Below are 19,638 nucleotides of genomic sequence, written 5' to 3' on the forward strand. Positions count from 1 at the left end.
TATAGCGTCCATTGTACTTTACTTCTACATTTAAATATGTACTGGCTTGCCTATAAATGTCTGTACTTTCTATGTTAAAACGACTTTTATCCCGTCGTATTTATAAATTTATAAACAAATAATTCAATACATTCGTCAATCGATTTGCGTTTTATGGGTAGTGAACTAGTTCCGAGAAACGGCTGTCGAGCTCACGGCTTGAACTAGACCTTCGACTAGACAGACCGGCGTCTACGCGTCATTACACGTGACTACTACTCTCTATTTTTCTATGCAAGGAATGGACGGGCGAAAAAAGAATTAGTATCGATGGCCAAAACTAGTTTAATTTGATATCAATCACTGTTGAGTGTGAAATTGTTATTCGTAAAAACTTGATTCTGAGATTTGATGAATGTTGGAATCGCTACTTCCAGAGTAATTAGAATTTAGAAAATAAAAGGAGTTGAACTTGATAGAGAATGAGTGAGAAATTGGCTTGCTGGAGTATGGAATAAAAGCATATTCGTGAGAGGTGGAATAGATCTACGTACTTGTAGAGAGCGGCGAGGAAAATATAGGTTCATCTTTAGTCAGCGTTGGCATCCATTGTGGAAATGCATACATTGTATGTCACGACTGTGTTCAGTTTCATTGAGCCTGCTGTAGCGGCTGACAATGAGCTCACGAGAGCCTCGCTGAAATTCTAAAACTCCAAAAGTGTTTACCCAGTAAACCAACACGAAATGAGCATGTTAAAAACGGAATTAAAACAAAACAATTGGAACTCAAAAGAATTGGCACACAGGTCTGTTGATTCTATTAAATTTGTTTTTATTTCATTTTTGACTGACACAATTCATTTCAATTCGCTTTGGTTTACTGGGTACAGCGAGTTGAGCAACGCGATCGATTTGCTGTTGACTGAATTAAATAGTTTTAATTTCTTTGCGAATTTTGGGCTATAGTTAATTACCCGTCGCGGCTTGAGCCGTTTCCAATATCATGTATTTGCCCATCTAAGCTTCTGGAAGTTAAGTTTTTCGAGATTTTCCAAAATTCTAAATTGAATTAGTTTGTTGGAACATTTTTCAAACAATTGGAATTAAAAATCAAGTATTTCAAAATTCTTCCAAAATATTTGCAGCTCAAAGTTACTACTTAAAAAACTCTGAAAAAATAAATTGAGTATCCTAGTGATGCTATTGGCGCCTGTAAAAGATTTGATATATTCATGTAAATATAAACGATACACGTTCATGTATTTGATTGACATTTATATTTCCGTTGTATAATTTCGGCGTAGATATTTCATGTACGGGATTTTTTCAATTTTTCAATTTCACGGTGACGAGGGTATGTTCGGAACATCTTGCACGCGATAAATGTTGGTTATGAAGAACTTCTTTTACCGGCGTGGTTAGTAGCTTGGTTAATGATACGTCAATGTAATATATCCAAGCCCGGCCAGACCCAGCAAACTGTCACAAAAATTAACCCAGGGTTATCAGTCTTTATGTATCTTCAGTCAATGCTTCAGGGAATCGATTCCGTAATTTCATTTTTCACGTTTCCCGCCATGCAAACATTCTGATTAGTTTGCAAATTTGAGTCATCCAATCATAATGCTTGGATAGTGAGAAATGTGAAAAGTGAAATAGAATTGATCCCTAGAATTACTCGACTACGTGAGTACTTCTAGCATGTTTAGTTGGTCTATGAATTTTCCCGACGTATTCGAACCACTAGAACATGTGTCAGAAATAGATCAAGGGAAGCTTCAGTTGTGTTTCGGCGAAATTTGAAAGTGTAAACACGATTCGATATCAGCAACTTGCAAATTAAATTTTTATATGTGAGGAATTGTGTCATGAGATGAGACTGAAAAATTTCTAAATCGATCAGGCTTTCCATCATCGTATTGTTATTAATCTGCGATTGCTGTGAATTTTTCATAGAAAATATTTGACGTAAATGGGCTATTAGATTTACCTTTGTTGTTTTCAATGATGATCCAATTGCAGCGTAGATAGTTTGGCGTCTCCTGTGTGTCAAAATAATTTGAGATTTTAGTTGGTTACCCCAGAAAACAAGCTTAAGCTGTACGAAAAGAAATTTCAAAATGAACAACAAGTTAAAGCTCGCTAATTTAGCTTCACCTAGGTACACTAGGTCGATGAAAAAAAAGATTGGTGAAATATTCAACCAGACAACAAACGTGTCAGAATATTTTCCCTATAATGTGAAAAAATCAGAACCTGCGAAAGCTGGCTCTAAGAAGCGGCCACCGATTAAGGTAGAGTACGAGAATCCACCTGAGGCGAAACCGAAAAAATTACCAAAAACAAAGAGGGCAGAACCTCCGATCAATGATGAATGGGAACCAGAACACTGGAAATCTATCCTAACAAATATTTATGAGATGCGCAAACATGGTACTGCTCCTGTGGATGAAATGGGATGCCACAAATGCAGCGATCCAAATGCTACTGCCTCTGATGCCAGGTTTCAGATTTTGATCGCACTCATGCTCAGCAGCCAAACTAAGGATCAAGTAACTCATGCAGCAATGGAGAAACTCAAGAGCCACGGCTGTACACCTGCAAACATCAAACTCACAGACAATGAAATATTGGGAAAACTAATTTATCCAGTTAGTTTTTGGAAGGTACGCAAGCAAATCATACTCTATCTTTTCATTTCCCCAATGTATCCCACAGCCTTTAAAAAACTCTGTATAAAAATTCAATAATTTGGAGACACCAATGCAACAAGTAGACCTTTCGATATTACTCTAGCTGAGATTTACCGTATATCTTCGTGCTGATCTTTATACTAATAAAAGGTTTTCACAAAATGATATTGACCTTGTTTCAATATTTCAGCGAAAAGTGGAATATATTAAAAAAACAACGGACATCCTGCTGGCACAGTATGCTGGGGATATTCCAAAGACGATAGAGGATTTATGCAAACTTCCCGGTGTTGGGCCCAAAATGGGTCATCTCTGCATGCAAATTGCATGGGGTGAAGTTTCCGGCATTGGAGTAGACACACATGTGCATCGTATATCCAACCGTCTTGGCTGGGTGCGTAAACCAACAAAAATACCAGAAGAAACTAGAGTTCAGCTAGAATCATGGCTCCCTAAAGACAAATGGGTAGAAGTAAACTACATTTTAGTAGGATTCGGTCAAGAAACCTGTCTCCCTTTAAGACCAAAATGCTCGGAGTGTTTAAACAAAAACATTTGTCCTTACGCTAAGAAGAATGGTGCAAAGTAAGGCTTTGAGTCGAGTTGTGAAAAGTGTTGAAAAGTTTCGTTTAAGATATTTGAATATTTAAGAACATTGTTTTCTTGTTCTATAATTTTTTTCTTCCACTTCTTGTGTTACTTGTGCTTATCTTTGAAAAAAGCTAGATTTATGAGATGCGTGGCAAAGTTTTCTAACACTTCTTTTTGTTGCATGATATACCAGGTAATTAAAATTTACTGCCAACCTGAAAATTATACCGTGACGTGTATTCAGATTAGCATGAGTCGGTTTAAAATATGGTGTACAAATGGTACAAATCAAGAAACTGATGCAATAGGCGTGCATGTTATATACGGTATATTTTTATAAATATAGGATCGACTGTACTGTGCTGAGCTCATTCCTTTGTATTAGAACAAAAAAACTCCAAGTCCTTTATCAAATTATTCCAGGTAAAAAAGTAATTGTCCAAAATGCGGTACAGTTTCAATAATTCGTCCCTTGTTTTACCGGTATCTTACCATCCCTCCCTAGGCCTTCTCCGGACCTTGTAATTCAACAAAGGTTTGTAGCCATACCATTGATTGCCCCCCCCCCCCCCCCCTCCCCCCGTTCTATATAACATGTGAAATATTCGAATGGCCCTCAGGCCCTTGTATCCATTACTCAAATCACCGTCGCTCAAATATACGAGCATTCCAAATGGGCGTGCGAGCGTCAACGGTAATATTTAAAACGCCGTCATAACCTCAATTTTAATAACAAGACTAAAAATGAGCGTGAATTCGAAATTAAACATCTTAGCGTCGCCTAGGTACACTAGGGCGATGAAAAAGAAAGTCGGTGAAATATTAAATCCAACGTCCGAACGTTCACCAGACGGTGTAAAAGGAGCAGAAATGGTAAAAGCCGCGGTAAAAAAGCGGCTTCCGATTAAGGTCGAATACGAAAATTTGCACGGGAAAAAAATGAAAATATCCCCAACAACAGAAAGTAAAAAAACGTCAACCAGCGGCGGATGGGAACCGAAAGATTGGCGTGTTATTTTAGCAAACATTCAGGAAATGCGGAAAAATATCACGGCTCCTGGTGACGAAATAGAACGCCACGACGGCCCTCAGCCAAATGCTACTCTCAGGTTCCAAACTCTGATTGGTACGATGCTGAGCAGCCAAACCAAGCAAGAAATAACTCATGCAGCGATGAATAGACTCAGAGATCATGGTTGTACACCGGCTAATATTAAACGGACACCTGATGAAATATTAGGAAAATTAATACGTCCAGTTGGTCTCTGGAAGGTACATGAGATAACGGAACTAAATTACCTAATACTTGGAACTTCCGTTTGATGAAACTAATACTACTGCTACTTATCATTTGTCTTATCGTTTCAGCGAAAGGTGCTATATATAAAGAAGACAGTAGACATTTTGCTGGCAGAGTACGCAGGAGATATACCAAGGACTATTGATGATTTGTGCAAACTTCCTGGTGTTGGGCCCAAAGTGGGTCATCTCTGCATGCAATTAGCATGGGGTAAAGTTTGTGGAATTGTTGTAGACACGCATGTGCATCGTTTGTCTAATCGGCTTGGCTGGGTACAGAATCCAACAAAAATACCAGAAGAGACGAGAGCCCAGTTAGAATCATGGCTTCCGAAAGAGGAGTGGTTTGACATAAACCGCACTCTAGTCGTGTTTGGTCAAACGATCTGTAACCCATTAAGACCAAAATGTATCGAGTGTTTGAACAAAGATATTTGTCCTTACAGTAAAAAGAATGTCATCAAATGATTTTCTTGGAACGGATATTTAAAGAGAAGGGTCAGAAAGGTGAACGTAATTAAGTTAGTAGGTACAAGAAGTGGTCCAAAGATTGAAGATTGCGATCTTTTATCATTTATTTTATATTTATATTTGAGCAGCTTATGCATTCACTTGCATGCTACTCGAACAGCAGCTGTTGAAGTACAATAAGAGTATATTCTAGATATGACGTCTTGCTGTTTCAAGTTGTTAGGAATCAGTATTACGTACTTTATAAAGTACTGTGACCTATTGAAGAAGTTTCATACATTTCGTTGTTGCTTTATTATCCTTGTTATTAGCAGTCAGATCACCTACACGAGGAATTGGTGCCATCTGTTACTTATCAAAGTATTTTTTTAAATTCTTTATTTTTTTAGCAGTACTGTATCGTGAGTTACTGAGAAAATCCGACGTCATTCATAATTATATTTTTCATAAATGGAGTTAGAATTGTAGTATGGTGAAAAAGGTATGACGATAATAAAAATGCATATAATTTATTATAAATATGAATTCCTTTATTACATTTTGCTCATTCATTCAGATTAGAAACAGAACTTACTGGATATTTGAAAAGTCTTGTTTTAATATTTAATTATGAATAATCTCCATTAATTTTATGACAACGGTGTGCCAGTGGAAAGTAGGGCGAGAAGCCCACTGGCTGTACCAATGGAAATGGTGTAGTTTGCAGCTGGGGAGAATGTCCTTAAAATGTAGAATGATAAGAGAATAACTAGCGCTAGGAAAATCGCGTTGTTGTAGAATATGGAAAACGTTGTTGCTTCGTAATCAGCCACTTCGTTTTTCTTCCATAATATCCTGTAGAAAAAATATTACGATGTGTTTATAATATGGGTTAAAAATTTATAGTTGATGATTTCAATTTTTTGACAAAAGTGCATTTACAATGCTGTTTGATAGATAATTCCAGATAGATGATTATAAATATTCTTTCTATTTAGTTTGGACTAGCTCAAAATCACGCTTACCTCTCATCCTTCTCCTTCTTGCTCATCTTCTTGTCTTCAGCCAGTTTCCTGTTCATTTCTCTTGTGACTGCATCTTCGCGCTTTACAGCAATCTGTCATATAAAGTAAAGGGAATTCGTAGTAGTACGAAATGGATAGATCAATTCAGTAATGACAGATTAGTGCTGGAGGATTTAGACTTACTTTGTGTTTTAAAACAAATTTAGTATTTTTGTAAGCTAGAGCGACGAGGTACGTGCTGGCGATTGTCACCAAGACGAAGGAGATCAAGCTAGAGTATAAATCGATGAGATGAATTCTCCAGAAGAGCCCTGTAATTAAATCAAATTTTAAATTAACAATCAAGTAATGATGTATTCTCCTTTAAAGTAGTTACAAGATAGCTTATACGAATTTAGCAATACAAGCTCGAAAGTTTTGTTTTCCATCGCTACACATGATATTTTCAAAGTTTATGTAATAATGAAATGACATGATTTGTTTTTCATACTTTCAATAATTTCAAGTGTCTAATGCCCCACTTTGTGTTAGAGCATTCATCAACAGTGTCTCATAATTAGCGGCTTCAATGAAGAAAGTAACTGTACCGACACCCAGTGCATGGTAGCTCGGGGAATTTTTTAGATTTTACCAAACTGTCAAGTTTTTGTATGAGGTTTGAAGACGTTTATCTAACATCGTATGATTATTGGTCGCAAGGCGATTTCAGTGCATATTGTATTTTGCAGAAATGTGTACTTAAATTTTGTAAATCTGGATTGGTTTATCGTGGTTGAAAAGGTTACAATGTGATAATTGATAACGAAAATAAATTTATATATGATATAGAATCCTCAAAAAGAGCGATACGGTACAACAGAAATGTGTTTCTTCTTTGCCGCATGGTAGTTTAATTGGAAATGCATCAAGTAAGTATATTGTCAGATTTAACTCACAGATGGGAATAGCGGATACGATGAAAGCATTTCCGTAAAAAAGGGCAGACGACTTTGTAGATACATTCCTGGAGAAATCTTGGAGAAGTAGTTCCTCTTCCTTGGTAAATGCTTTCGATTTCCCAGACATTTTCAACGTTAGTTTGTTTCAGATAATTCTTAATTCAGTAGAAACGCTAACTGCACGCAATTCGCGCACATTCACTGTGTGTTTGGTAACTGGCGACGTTTGCGCCAAGAGCTGTTTTGCGCATGCGCCAATTCTGCCGTGTGGAAGCGAAGCTGGCGACGTGTCAGCCGACCACGAGTCACCAGACACGAAATACGCGTCGTGTGGTTCGATCCCGTTTCACAGATTGAGAAATAAAAAGCAACAAATAAAAGTCCTCTCCGAACTTTCTCTACTCCTCACCAGGTGTGACTGTTAATCCGAGCCACGGAGATAGAAAGAATCATTCGGAGACGAATATTCGATCCAGCAACGCACCTAGAATCGTATAGAATCGCTGCAAAAATACACTTGTGATTTACTACAATTTGTCACGAGAAAGGTGGCATTGTTCACAGCGAGAAAACGAGGTCTTCCGGTTAAGCGGTAGTTGCGGGAAAAATTAAATTCAAATGACCGAGCGTACGGTAACCATCGTATAGGGCTCAACCTATTTTATGCGCGCGAGATTTAAACATTAAGACCGTTTGTTAAAGTTGTATATGCTTTCATTAATAAGTTCATTAAGTTTCATTAATAAAAGCAAATAAACCGCGGTTGGATACCATCCATGGTGACGACATTTGACAAGTTACAAAAATTATGTCACAGGTGTCGCCGGTCATTCCACTAATTCATTTTTTGCCGCGCTGAAAAGCACGATCCTCTATCCAATGTAATTATATCCAGTGTAGTTATACATATATCGGTGGTCTCGAGTGCCGCGTGCGGCGCGGCGTAATTCAGCGTCATTACTCATTCGCTCTCCAGCAGCCGAAGTGGAGATACGGGCGTCTCCGGTGAGATCGCACTAGTCAACCTGTCTAACCTAATTTGATAAGGTTTTTTGCGGGTCGATTTCGCAAACGATGTATGAAAAAGTAAAGCAATTTTGATCTGCTGAAATATCAGCTCTTCGGTAAATTTGCTTACTAATAAACAAGTCTTCAAGTTTGACCGCACCTTTTGCGCGTCGACTTGATACTCTTCGGTACTGAAAGAAAGCGGGGCATTTGCAAGCCGTCGCTCAATGCGCAGGGATAAAAATCGCGGACTTATATAGTGATAGTGTCGTAAATATCATAAATATCTCGTCGTAAGTACTTATGAAATATGTCGCAGGTGTTGAAAATTATTTTTTTACTGGTTATATTATTTTTTATGTCAAATATTCACTGCAATAGTCCTGGGTGGAAAATTGACGTTGATTCAAGAAAGATACTCTTCTTTTTTATCACTAGAAACAATCGAGTCAAAGACTGTTGCCGCAAATGTGATGTCGGGCGAGATGTAGATTTTTTCAGTGTACGCACTGGATTGTGCTAAGCGTACGGTGGTCAGTTTCATCCGAATAATATTTTCCCCACTTTCACTAATTACAGTCTTTTCTTATTTTAAGTCAATTACTTTTTTTTGTCTCTAATCAATTCTCATTCGCTGTACTAACAAGAACAAAAATTTGTATCTTGGAATCTATTTGTTTCAATATTCATTAGCAGATGATTTATTACTCGATGAATAAATTATTTTTCTTGTTTCTTATTTCGATGAAAGTGATCTATCGATGGTTGATAGACTGCATATTTTTCTTGGGTCTAACATAGTTCTTTGAGTGCAATTTATATGTACGTAATCCTCATCTCACTAATTTTTTTTTTTTGTTTCAGCTTTGATTCTCTGATTATTCAACACTCTTCTGGTTTTCAAATTAAAATTAGTCAAATATCACTCTGGTCACAGTGATTAGATATCATGCGCTTGCCGTGGCTTCACCTTTATTTGCAACGTTTTTTTTATGACTTTCACTTTGGTTGAGAGCAAAGTTTCCTTTCACAAATGGGTCGTTCAGTTTTAACCAGGCTGCAGAATGCGGTGAATCTTTTGTTTCATGGTGATGGCAATTGTTTTTCGTCTTCATTTTCGTCACGATAATTACTACATCTTCTTTCGAGAGGGTGAATGCCAATGTTCTATACCGTTTGACGTGTATGTAGCGTCATATTTAAGATTTGATACGTTTTTAGTAAATTTTATTTATTACAATGGAAACTGCTCACCAAAAATTTGGCAGATTAATATATAATATATATTATATAATACATATTATGCGGTGATGTACGTTTGTTCAACGTGCTTACAGGCGTATAATATTGTTTAGTTCATTCGTAGCAAATATATAACTCATTGTGTCTGTTAAAAACGTGTATAGATTTGTTGATTGGAAATGTACCGTGCGTAATGGTCTCATACATGTCCCAGAAACAGTAATTCAACACTCAATTCCAATGCTTCAGAATTTTGAATTCAGTTTTTACTTCGTTTTCTTTTCTCTAAAAAACAGTAGACGCGTCATGACGTATTAAAATTAAACTAACGTTGCGGCAGACATAAATATACAATTAAAGTTATAGGTATAAATATATTTCATCGATTATAAATTGAAGAAGAAAAAAAAAAAAAAAATATATAACAGGTTGTAAATTAGTCGATTATGCGTCTTCCGAGGCACTCGCTCCCATTGATCAGTTGAGTCTTGCACAAATATAAACGGATGTTGCCTGCGTTGTGCTTAGGTACATTTATTCTCCGGTCATCATCTCCATGAATTCTGAGGAAAAAAAATTGGCCGTTATTCAGTGTATTTTTAAATAAAAAACTGTGGTGCAACAGCTGTTTTTATTGTACAATAAACGAATGATACGATATTTTGTATTTTAAATTTAATAACTGTAACCGCGGAGACAGAAATCAGTAGTCAGGTGGCAGCTGAAAACATTAAAGGAACAAATGGATCGTTCGATGCTCCGTCAACCGTGAATTTACTTGGAAGTAGTTTACGCGCAGGGGTGTATTAGTGGGAATGACGCGATCCGAAAGATCGTTTGGTTTTAATAAGGTCTTTCAATCATTCCGGTTACGCCAGATGCGACGGTGTATAAATAATCCCGAGCTATTCGACATAGAAATAGTTTTAGTTTCTGTGTTCTAGACGACGCGTGGCTTTCATGGTTTTCCGCTCTAACTTTCGAAATAGCACGGTCAACGACTTCGTGTATTTCAGCCAGGATTTGTTCCTTCAACTTCCCGTGACTGCAGCACAGCTGACCTACTTGCTGTGTCTCGAATCAATTCGGAGATTGCAATTGATGACTAAAAATTTATCACAAGAAAAAAAGTCGTTTAAAATTTATCGCCGAGGTAACATCATCCCGGAAATAAGCTTTGCGTGCAAACCATGATCGCATTGAATCGAGTCGTGACTTTCTTACCATCAAAATCTACCGTTCCGGATCCGTCAGAGTCAATTTCCTCGATCATGATGTCCAGTTCCTCGTCCGTCAACTGGTCATCGAGTTCCCGAAGAATTTCGCGCAGACACGAGGTGGGAATGTATCCGTTACCTGAAAAATAAATTACAAAATAAAAGGTATTCTCCGTCAGTTCACTGAACTTACATGATAGAAAAAGATTTTTTTAAATATATTGCACACTTATCACAATCCTATTAACAGATAGCTGGTCTGTAATAAATACAAACGAGTAGTTATTGAGAAATGGTGAGAACATATCATCCCGTCTGCAGGATAAGTAGCCACAATTTGTCAACAGATTTATTACGGTCGAGGTCTAAACAGCAGAAACTAAGGTCGATTGGACAGCCAATTAATACATGGAAAAAACGTATAATTTTCTGTCTAATGGGTTAAATAATTATTTTTGAAACGAATTTGCTTGAGAAGGATAACCACCTCGCGTTTCTTTTATTGAAGCCAAAATTCTAGTGTCTGTGTCAGCTGTAATTTATGTTTCAACAGCTGCTGCGGTGGCAAGCCTCGTTAATTTTTTAGTCGTGCAGTTGAATAACTATATGTATGACACGTGTAATGCATCGTATATTACAGCTTATAGGTCTAATACGAATTGATGATTTGCCGCGAATCGAAAAATAACGAAAACGGTAAATCGTGTAAAAGACGTTTGTGATGCAATCGTGGGAGCGAAGGCTGATGGATAATGGGCCTTGGCTTGTCAAGATTTAGCGTAAGCTCGTAAAACTATAATTCATTATGCTGCTGGATGCGGTTAACGTCGCAGGCGGTGGTTGGCTGCTGGACGATAATATATTATCCCTCTTTCTCCGCGAAATCGTCCCGTCCCGCTTGATGCGGTAAACAAGATAAACTTTTAACTTCTCGTATTCCAAGAACTTGCAGAGCTATTCGCAGAGCCGTTATTATACGCTGGGAAATCGCGAATTCAACCTGCGCTTTTCGCTAATGCATTGCACAACTGGGCTAGCTGGCTACAGCTGACTTTATTTCAAAGAGGAGAAAAAAAAAAAAAAAAAACAAACATCAATGCCGGTGAGAAAAGTAGGAAAGTGGAAAAAAGGAGAGCAATGGGACGATCGAAAATAAGAAATGTAGCCAAAAAAATTTTGAAACTTCTCCGTATCGAAAACGAAGCGTACGCTGCAAGGATTCCGTGCAACTCGACTAAACAGCCGTGTGCAAAATAACGTGTGTATGTAGACAATACGTTGTTATAATTAGAGTCTGGTGTTTCATCACAAGAGTGAAAGCTCCGTTTTGAGTTGGAGGAAAAGAAAAAAATCAGATCAGATTTCTATCGGGTAAAAATACGAATGTTTGCCGTCAATCTGATAATACTGAGAAAATTCATTACGCGGCGTATGTAGGTTCATATTTCAAGAACAGAAATGGTCCAAGAAGCTTAAGAGTTGGCATATTGTCAAATTTGAACTGGCATATGACCAAATAAAAACTTGAGCCCGTATAATTGATATCAGAAAATATGGCCATGCTGTGGCTAAGATTTATGACCTCTAGTTGGTCAGTTTATTCGATGAGGAAGCGGTTTCGAGCTCACAGTCGCATGAATTTGTCGATCCATTCCGGGAACCAAATCTTAAATCGTTTTATAATCTTTTCCTCTTTTCAACGTTTTTAATGTATAAGACTAGTTCTGTTTTCTATAATATATCTATCTCCACTACCTACGCGCGAAATTGGGCTACAGTCCAATTCAGACTCAAATATTCGACAGACTCAAAGGAAATAGGTGAAGATGAAAAAAGTAGTAGGTAATATTATTCAGACTTTTCAACACGCTTTTTGAATGCTGCTGAAATTTAAGTAACATTGATCGATCGCGTTATATAGATTTGTTGAACGATATGATGTATCGGCTACGCTAAAGTTCTATAAATTCATATTCGTCATACAGATTTACACTAAGTGTATATTACATTATATAGTTTCATTTTTCACATAATTATGATTATTTACATTGAAAAATTGCTCATGTCGCTTTACGCCCTGACGATCTATGATGTACACTTAATTTGGAATCTCTTTATGTAATGCGATTTGTTTTTCTCACCCTCTTTGTCGTAAAGCCTGAAAGCTTCTCTCAGTTCTTTTTCCAGAGCTTCCGCATCTTCCTCAACGATGAATTTGGCAGCCAACGTCACGAACTCTTCAAACTCGAGGCGTCCAGATTCTAGAAACAGGTTATATGAAAGAAGGAGAAAAAAAATTTGGATTCTCTATTTGCAGCAGTCTGCTTATGCATAAATCATTATAGCTCAGCAGATATATTACTCACACATCGCTGTAATTTATTCTTTATTTATTATTTTACGAACTGGAAGTTACAACGTTATAAATTACATAACAGTGTTTGATGCTCTGCTGGATGAAGTCAATTTTCTATTATACGCAACAGGGCATACCCGCGAAACGTTGTGACGTCAGAAAAAGAAGACCCCTTTCGCAACTCGCGGTCTTGTATATTCAATATAATTGTTTGAAAATAGACGAAACGCTGCTGTCTTTTTCTTTCAAGAAATTCTAAAACAGTGGCGAAAGCTTTATAGTCAGAATAACAGCAAAGAAATGTAAATGTGAAAATCAGACTTCAGATGGTAAAGGAAGAATGAAGAAACCGAGAATTGAGTTCAACGTGGCGACGACGTCTAAGAAAACGTCACATTTTGAGACTTTGGGTAGGCTTTCTTTTATTCAATGCTATATTCGTCAGTGATCTGATTTTTATTTACTTCTTTATTGCCTGCAGGCTTACGAGCTCGAAAGTAAATTTCCATGGTTTTACGGATCAAGAATAAAATTTATTTCGAAATAACGAAGTTCGCTCGAACGTCAAACCGGCAAAAAAAAAAAAAAAAAACGAAACACCCGCGTATATTCGTTTCCACAACGTCTAGTCGTTTGAAATCTGATATTCCGATCTCTTCTATTCTTGCGTTCTACGCCTCCGATCGCATTTTATGTACTTATGCTCTATAGATATTAGACCATAGAATTTTCGTAGAAACGGGTAAAATGTACAGAGTTCAATAAAGCTGTGCCAAATTTATGACGACTTGGAGTTGATTCCGCGTGGCGTCTAAACGGTGTCTAATGTGTGCCAAAATCACAAATATTTATACGCTTTTCATCTCTCTAAAAAGAGAGAATAAAAAAATGATTTTGCGTATTATTATTTTTCACGTCTTTCACTTGACTTTTTCGCTAACTTTTTCTTCTGCGCACCAGCTATATTATTTACCGGTTTATTATCTCTGGAAATACTGTGCAGCCTTGGCAACTTTTCAGATTATGAGAGACAGATGTGCCCATGTATAATACAGATTCTCCATTCATGGAAAAATTTTTCCGAAGACTCGTATGCGTGGTTTTTTCTCCTTGAGAATTTCTTTCTTTTCATTTGTACATATTTAAATAGCTACACTTTAGGGTCGTGATCTTAAACGGGAAATGTAAATACATACTGTCGGCATCAACTTCATCGATCAGCTCGTCCAGGATTTTTTTGTTGAAGGGCTGTCCCATTAGTCGAAGAATATCTGCTACCAGATCGGTGGGAATGCTTCCGCTCTTTTCACGGTCAAAACTGTCGAACGCCTTGCGCAGAACTGAAAGATGAAGTGCAACAATTATGAATATTATGATCTTACGTTTACATGGTGTGAAAACTAAAAGATAATATTACAGACGAAATTTATTTAAAAATTATAATTTTACGTAACAGTACGCCAATTATAATTACGCGGGAATTCTTATACTTGCATATCCGTAGTTTCATTTACATATGTAAGCATTGTATTCAATGCAGAGACAGATATAATGGTAAAAGATTCGTTCCCCTTTTATTTCGAATATTTTGGGTTGATTTAAACAAGTTTTTACTACACTCGACGAGAAGAAATGTTTGGTTTTTACCCATTTGGCATTAAACATGTGTTCGAGTTTCAATTGCTTTTAAATCCATTGAGGGGATCTGTCAATGGTTTGGAATTGCAGAAAATTCGTTTACTTTTCAATTTTCTGTGCATCGCCTGTCTGAAATCTCTAATTTTTGTATAACTCATATATATTAAAGTTTTTGAATCCCAACATACTCAATTCTGTATCGGATTGTAAGCTCCATGTAACACAACGCCGCCAATTCAGCTGCACTTGTAACTACCGAGTGTTAATGCCCCCTGGGTTATACCCCGTATTTCTGGCACGAGCTGTTTGTTTGCTTCCGTGAGTAATGATGCCATCCCGACTTAGCATATATCGTTTATTTATCTTAGTTACTAATCCGATATTCGTTCATTGGATAACCCCGCTGGGAGCGTAACTATGTATTACGTATATCTATATTACTCCGAGCATATTGACCCCCAATTGTGAGATGCTATGTAATGAAATCAAGAAATTACAATTTTTCATAACGATTTCCTCATTCTCTCGTCTATGATTGATTCATAGAGTCCCGAATAGCGCAGGTTAGCTCCAGCTCAATTTGATTAGCGTGTTTGTAACAGATTTGAGAGGGGAATTCATACGCTGTCATAAATCCAACATGGCCGCCGGTGACACGGGCCACTTGAAATTTTCTTTTGACTTCCTGGCCATTTCTGGCCCTCGTCAATGATTAAAATCTATCTAACGTTGGATAAAATGACGGCAAGAATAGTTTTACCATAATTCCACCGTCGACGAGTGCCCAGAAAGTGAGAGATTGATTAGCCAAACCAGCACTCGTCTTACATATCTTTTCACACGCGCATTGCTCGGGTCGAAACATTATTTGATAGACGAATTGACACGCTGTCACAAGTTCAATATGGCTACCGTAGCCACGGGTCGTTTCAAATTTTATTTCGGCTGTCTGATCGTTTCCATCTTTCGTAAATTACAGAACCCTATTTAACACAGGACAAATTAACGGCAAGAACAGTTTCATCGTAAATTAGCAATTAAGGAATGCCTGGAAAGTAAAAATTTGATGTCTTGAACAATCACTCGTCTCGCATATCTTTTTACACGGGCATTGGGGCTATTTTTTCGAAGCTGTCTTCTATTTTGGTGCTTCGCATTGTCTGATTAATCGTTACTTGATACCTTGCCACACCTTCGGCAGATTTGTACCACACTTTAGTCTGCAGTACGGCTGGGATGGAGGGGGGGGGGGGGGGGGGAGAATATATAGGAACATTCGAGACGCCCACTCTATACTTAGCCAGGCAGCTGCCGCTAATCGAATCAAACTTAAATAAACTCTCTCAGAATCGAGAGAGAAAGAGGTGCTCGGATAGCTGGAGGGGAAAGGAAGGAGGACAGGGGTGCAAAACTAAGAACCGTACAGTCGTATTTCTTTTGCCTCGATTCCAATGAAGATTCGATTCTTTCTTGAAGGCCTTACGAACATAGTGCGAAAGAAAAGGAAAAGTTTCGGTGTACAATTAAGTTTGTTAAATATATGTATATTCCGTAAGTGGGATAGATTGTCGCAATGTTCATTAATTTTCAATATCATCATTTCTAATTTTTATTTAATATTTGTCTAAGATTAATTTCGGTCGGACATATTTAAAGACCTGAAATGAATGGAAGAACGAGGGGCTAATTTGGAGAGCTTCTTCTTCCTTTCGTAAAAAAGTGTGAAACCCAATAACCTCAACGAATACAATATTTTATAACCTAATGAGTAAGGAAAAACCTGATGCAGACTGGCATCTACTGCAGAAGCTGTTTCGTCTGTTATTCGAAGCTTGTATTTTTTTTTTTTTTGATCTTTATAAATAGACGGATATATACTGCGAGGATTGGATCCCGCGAACTACGTGTAAGCATTTCAAAGACTTCACCGTTCACGCATGTATTTTTTGAGATCGTAGTTCATCCTTCTTTGTAGGTCTGTTTATATCACGTCAGTTAAACATTGTTTGGACATTTTTGATTACGAAATTATGACTAAAACTTGGCGCTGTTGTGGGAAAATTATTTTTGTTAATTGTGATAATTTAAAATAAATAAAAGGACAGAAAAGAAACGACGTGAACGATTTTGTTCTACCTATAAGCAAATCACCAAGCGGTCTAAGCTTGGCGTTAAGCATTGCCCGGGTACTAAAACGTTCTAATTATAAATTATGTGTACGCATACGGATTCACGTAAGGTAGGGTAGCCTGCACTTGGCGCTTAAAGATGCGCTCCGAGACTTACGAGGGTTAAAAGCCTTAAACTGTTTGTTATAAATATATCCACATGTAGTTTCGGTCTGAAATTTGGCACTCGGAAAGCATCGGTAGGTGGGAGAATCGCTGGATACTTGTTACTCAATACATTGCAGCTGTTGCCCAGGTTTCGTGAAATATGTTTCGAAAATTGGTGTGGCGCTTACCGAATTTCGCTGACTGTGAAATTTATTATTCGGAGAATTCTAGATCGTTTTGTCGCAATTATCGTGAAGGTGAAATTAACGGGAATTCTGAGAACGGAGTAATTGGTACACTTTTTTCTAGCCTTCTGTCGGATGTATAATTACCTGCGATTTGTTCTGGGGGCAGCTCATCGGCCTGAAAACAATTTAAAATGGGTGTAAACCAGACTTGAATTTTCGAAATTTTCTAACGATCATGTAGGACGTAACGAGTTTTTGAAGACGGCACAAACTGTAGGAATGATTGCAAACGGAATTTATTTATTTGTTTATTTACTTTTCTCCACAGCAACAACATACGGATACAGTGCCAAAAATTTCTACGAAGTGTAAAAAAACAACCTGTTGAGCAGTCTCAGAGGCAATTTTCAAACTAAAATTATAGACTCAGTCAACAACGGGTCGCTATTGCATCAGTTGTACTTTTTAAGATTTAAGTTTTAATTCAAATGATTAACTAATAGCGACGATTCACATTGGGATCTTTAAGCTCTGCTATAAAACCACACATAATTACACAATTCATGGTTGCGCAGTGATAGGTAATGTAAAAAGTGAATGGACGGGTATTTTTCAAAATCAAGTTACGCTACGAGACTGAAGGGGTCAACGACCCGATGATTGGTCCGATAAAAAAATGAGGGAAGTATTTCAAATTTTACGAAAATTTCATAAAATCAATTTCAGTTACGTAAAATTCTATTGATATCTCTCAAGTCCAATGAAATGCAATTTCCGTCATTTTTTGTACGCGTCAACCCCTCGGGTTTGGTTTATCTACAACGAGTTTTACGTCATGCAAAAAACAATTACAAGCATCAAATTAGCTGCATACTCAAATTTCAAAGTAATCGTTTTCTCATGCTTCCACTAAAAATCATATCTGCAATGAAACTTTCGCAAGTGATGTACTTATCAGAATCCACAAAGGTAATGTGCAAACTGGTATAATGGATTACAGAAATTCTGATTCAAATTATTATCCTTTCCTTTGTTTAATCACTGCCAAACGACTTTTGCTAATTAAATTATGCGCAGATGTTTGCATGTTTGTGAAGTTATATATTCAAAATACATAAGCTCCACACCTCGTACGCTCAATTTGAAATATCGCTTTTGTGACATGTACACAGTTTATTTCACCATATTTTAACACTTGGATACCATTTTGCACGTCTTACCTTCATTGACGACACAACTAAACATGAAGCATATGTCATGAGAGATGTATGAGTTATCTTTTAGACATATTTTGTTAGTGAAACAAATCAAACTGGTGCATTTTCGTGCAATTCATACACATCTTGACAGTCGAACGGAGAAGTGCAGATATGAAAAGTCTCGTGAAATTAAAATTCACAAATAACAATTGGAGAAAAAGGCCTGATTGTTTTTACCGAATTAAAAATTGTGATAATTATTTATTTTATGGTATTAATGTACCGAGGTTGCACATACATTAATTTGACAAGTGTTACAAAATTTATACTTTTTATTAATTTACACTTCTCAATAGCTGATATGATACGATAAAAATGAAAGTATGTATAATTTAAATATAATTTCAATACGTGGTACAGTCTAGACTAATTGGAATCAGGATGTACTGTACCAGACCAGTATTTTTTATAAATGGACAGGCAGGAGCCAAGGAGCAAATATCTCAGGATAAACGCTTATGAGCGCCAGAGGAAAGTGACGAAGACGCGAGCGTCAGATTAAAAAAAGGAGTTTCAAATTCAGAAAAGTAAAAAATCACTCACGTGTTTGTAAAAAAATATGCGAAATATTCTAGCGAAAGTCATTATATGTTTGGAAAATAGAGGGATCAAAATTTTATTTTCAAATCACCCCGAATAAATAAGTAAAAATAAAGTAAATTACAGTATTACAGATTAAAAAAAAAAAAAATAATCATAAACAATAAGTAAATAAATAATGTAATATACAGAGAATACGCAAGTAAGAAAACATCAAGTAAATGCTTGTTGCACATTCCACGTGAGTATATATAAAGTAGTAATGAAAAATGAAAATAAAACGAACTATAAAATAAAAAATGTGTTAAAAAATAATATTGAAAAAAATTTAGGTATTTTGGTTTACCGCAGGGAGGGCCGACTTACAATATCTTCAATTGAACATACCATGGTGGCGGTAAATTATTACAGAGAGATACACTGAGATCGTATGAGAGAACAAACTGTCGCAGCGGTCCTTCCTGGTCAATGACGGAACTAAACTGCCTCGGGATGTTCAACTGAAGAAGCGCGAGAAAGAACTTGAGGTAATATCCCTGCGAGGGGCTGGTTGTATAGCGGTTGCGCGTTCTGCATCCGAACAGCATCAGCTGCTGCAACATTTTCCCTACCCCCCTTCGGTTCGTCCCGGGGTTGGCCAATGGAAGAGTTCTTGAAAACGGTAGCAACGCAACCAGCGCGACCAGGAGAACCCATGATACGTAAGTCTGGGATCGCGCAAGCGCTCCTTTCGCTCTCTCGGACGTAAATCCAAAATGTGAAACCAGGGGAAAGCCACCCGGGGGAAATACGACTGGACGGCGATCACTCGGCTTTCCCCACCGTTTCACCTTACTACGGCTATACCTCCACCTCCGTACCGATAAAGCTCGCTTTGCCCCCGGCCGGGACCAACGTCTCGGTTGGCCTAAGTTTCTGGCTTTGCCCCGCGTTGCCT

The 19,638-nt window shown here is 37.3% G+C and overlaps 4 protein-coding genes across 5 annotated transcripts; 2 read left to right on the forward strand and 2 right to left on the reverse strand.

Moving 5' to 3' along the window:
- Positions 1 to 1,616: 1,616 nt before the first annotated feature.
- On the forward strand, positions 1,617 to 3,410 carry LOC107216573 (endonuclease III-like protein 1). Its single transcript, XM_015653811.2, has 2 exons — positions 1,617 to 2,647; positions 2,865 to 3,410. Exons 1-2 carry the CDS (start codon positions 2,102 to 2,104, stop codon positions 3,261 to 3,263), a joined length of 945 nt encoding a protein of 314 aa, XP_015509297.1. The 5' UTR covers positions 1,617 to 2,101; the 3' UTR covers positions 3,264 to 3,410.
- Positions 3,411 to 3,558: 148 nt separating this feature from the next.
- LOC107216572 (endonuclease III-like protein 1) lies at positions 3,559 to 5,783 on the forward strand. The gene is made up of 2 exons (XM_015653810.2): positions 3,559 to 4,537; positions 4,634 to 5,783. Exons 1-2 carry the CDS (start codon positions 4,010 to 4,012, stop codon positions 5,030 to 5,032), a joined length of 927 nt encoding a protein of 308 aa, XP_015509296.1. The 5' UTR covers positions 3,559 to 4,009; the 3' UTR covers positions 5,033 to 5,783.
- On the reverse strand, positions 5,544 to 7,270 carry LOC107216590 (translocon-associated protein subunit gamma). Its single transcript, XM_015653829.2, has 4 exons — positions 6,975 to 7,270; positions 6,223 to 6,350; positions 6,040 to 6,131; positions 5,544 to 5,869 (listed from the first exon to the last, which is right to left on the reverse strand). Exons 1-4 carry the CDS (start codon positions 7,102 to 7,104, stop codon positions 5,665 to 5,667), a joined length of 555 nt encoding a protein of 184 aa, XP_015509315.1. The 5' UTR covers positions 7,105 to 7,270; the 3' UTR covers positions 5,544 to 5,664.
- A 1,925-nt stretch (positions 7,271 to 9,195) lies between these two features.
- On the reverse strand, positions 9,196 to 19,247 carry LOC107216591 (troponin C, isoallergen Bla g 6.0301). Of its 2 annotated transcripts, none has more exons than XM_015653831.2 (6): positions 19,089 to 19,247; positions 17,047 to 17,077; positions 13,997 to 14,140; positions 12,586 to 12,705; positions 10,452 to 10,583; positions 9,196 to 9,790 (listed from the first exon to the last, which is right to left on the reverse strand). In XM_015653831.2, exons 1-6 carry the CDS (start codon positions 19,089 to 19,091, stop codon positions 9,762 to 9,764), a joined length of 459 nt encoding a protein of 152 aa, XP_015509317.1. In that variant the 5' UTR covers positions 19,092 to 19,247; the 3' UTR covers positions 9,196 to 9,761. The 2 variants fall into 2 exon arrangements, with proteins under 2 accessions (XP_015509317.1, XP_015509316.1); XM_015653830.2 differs by having other exon boundaries at positions 19,068 to 19,234.
- Between the last annotated feature and the right edge of the window lie 391 nt (positions 19,248 to 19,638).

Source organism: Neodiprion lecontei, chromosome 2 (genome assembly GCF_021901455.1).
Source record: "Neodiprion lecontei isolate iyNeoLeco1 chromosome 2, iyNeoLeco1.1, whole genome shotgun sequence".
Classification (NCBI taxonomy): domain Eukaryota; kingdom Metazoa; phylum Arthropoda; class Insecta; order Hymenoptera; family Diprionidae; genus Neodiprion; species Neodiprion lecontei.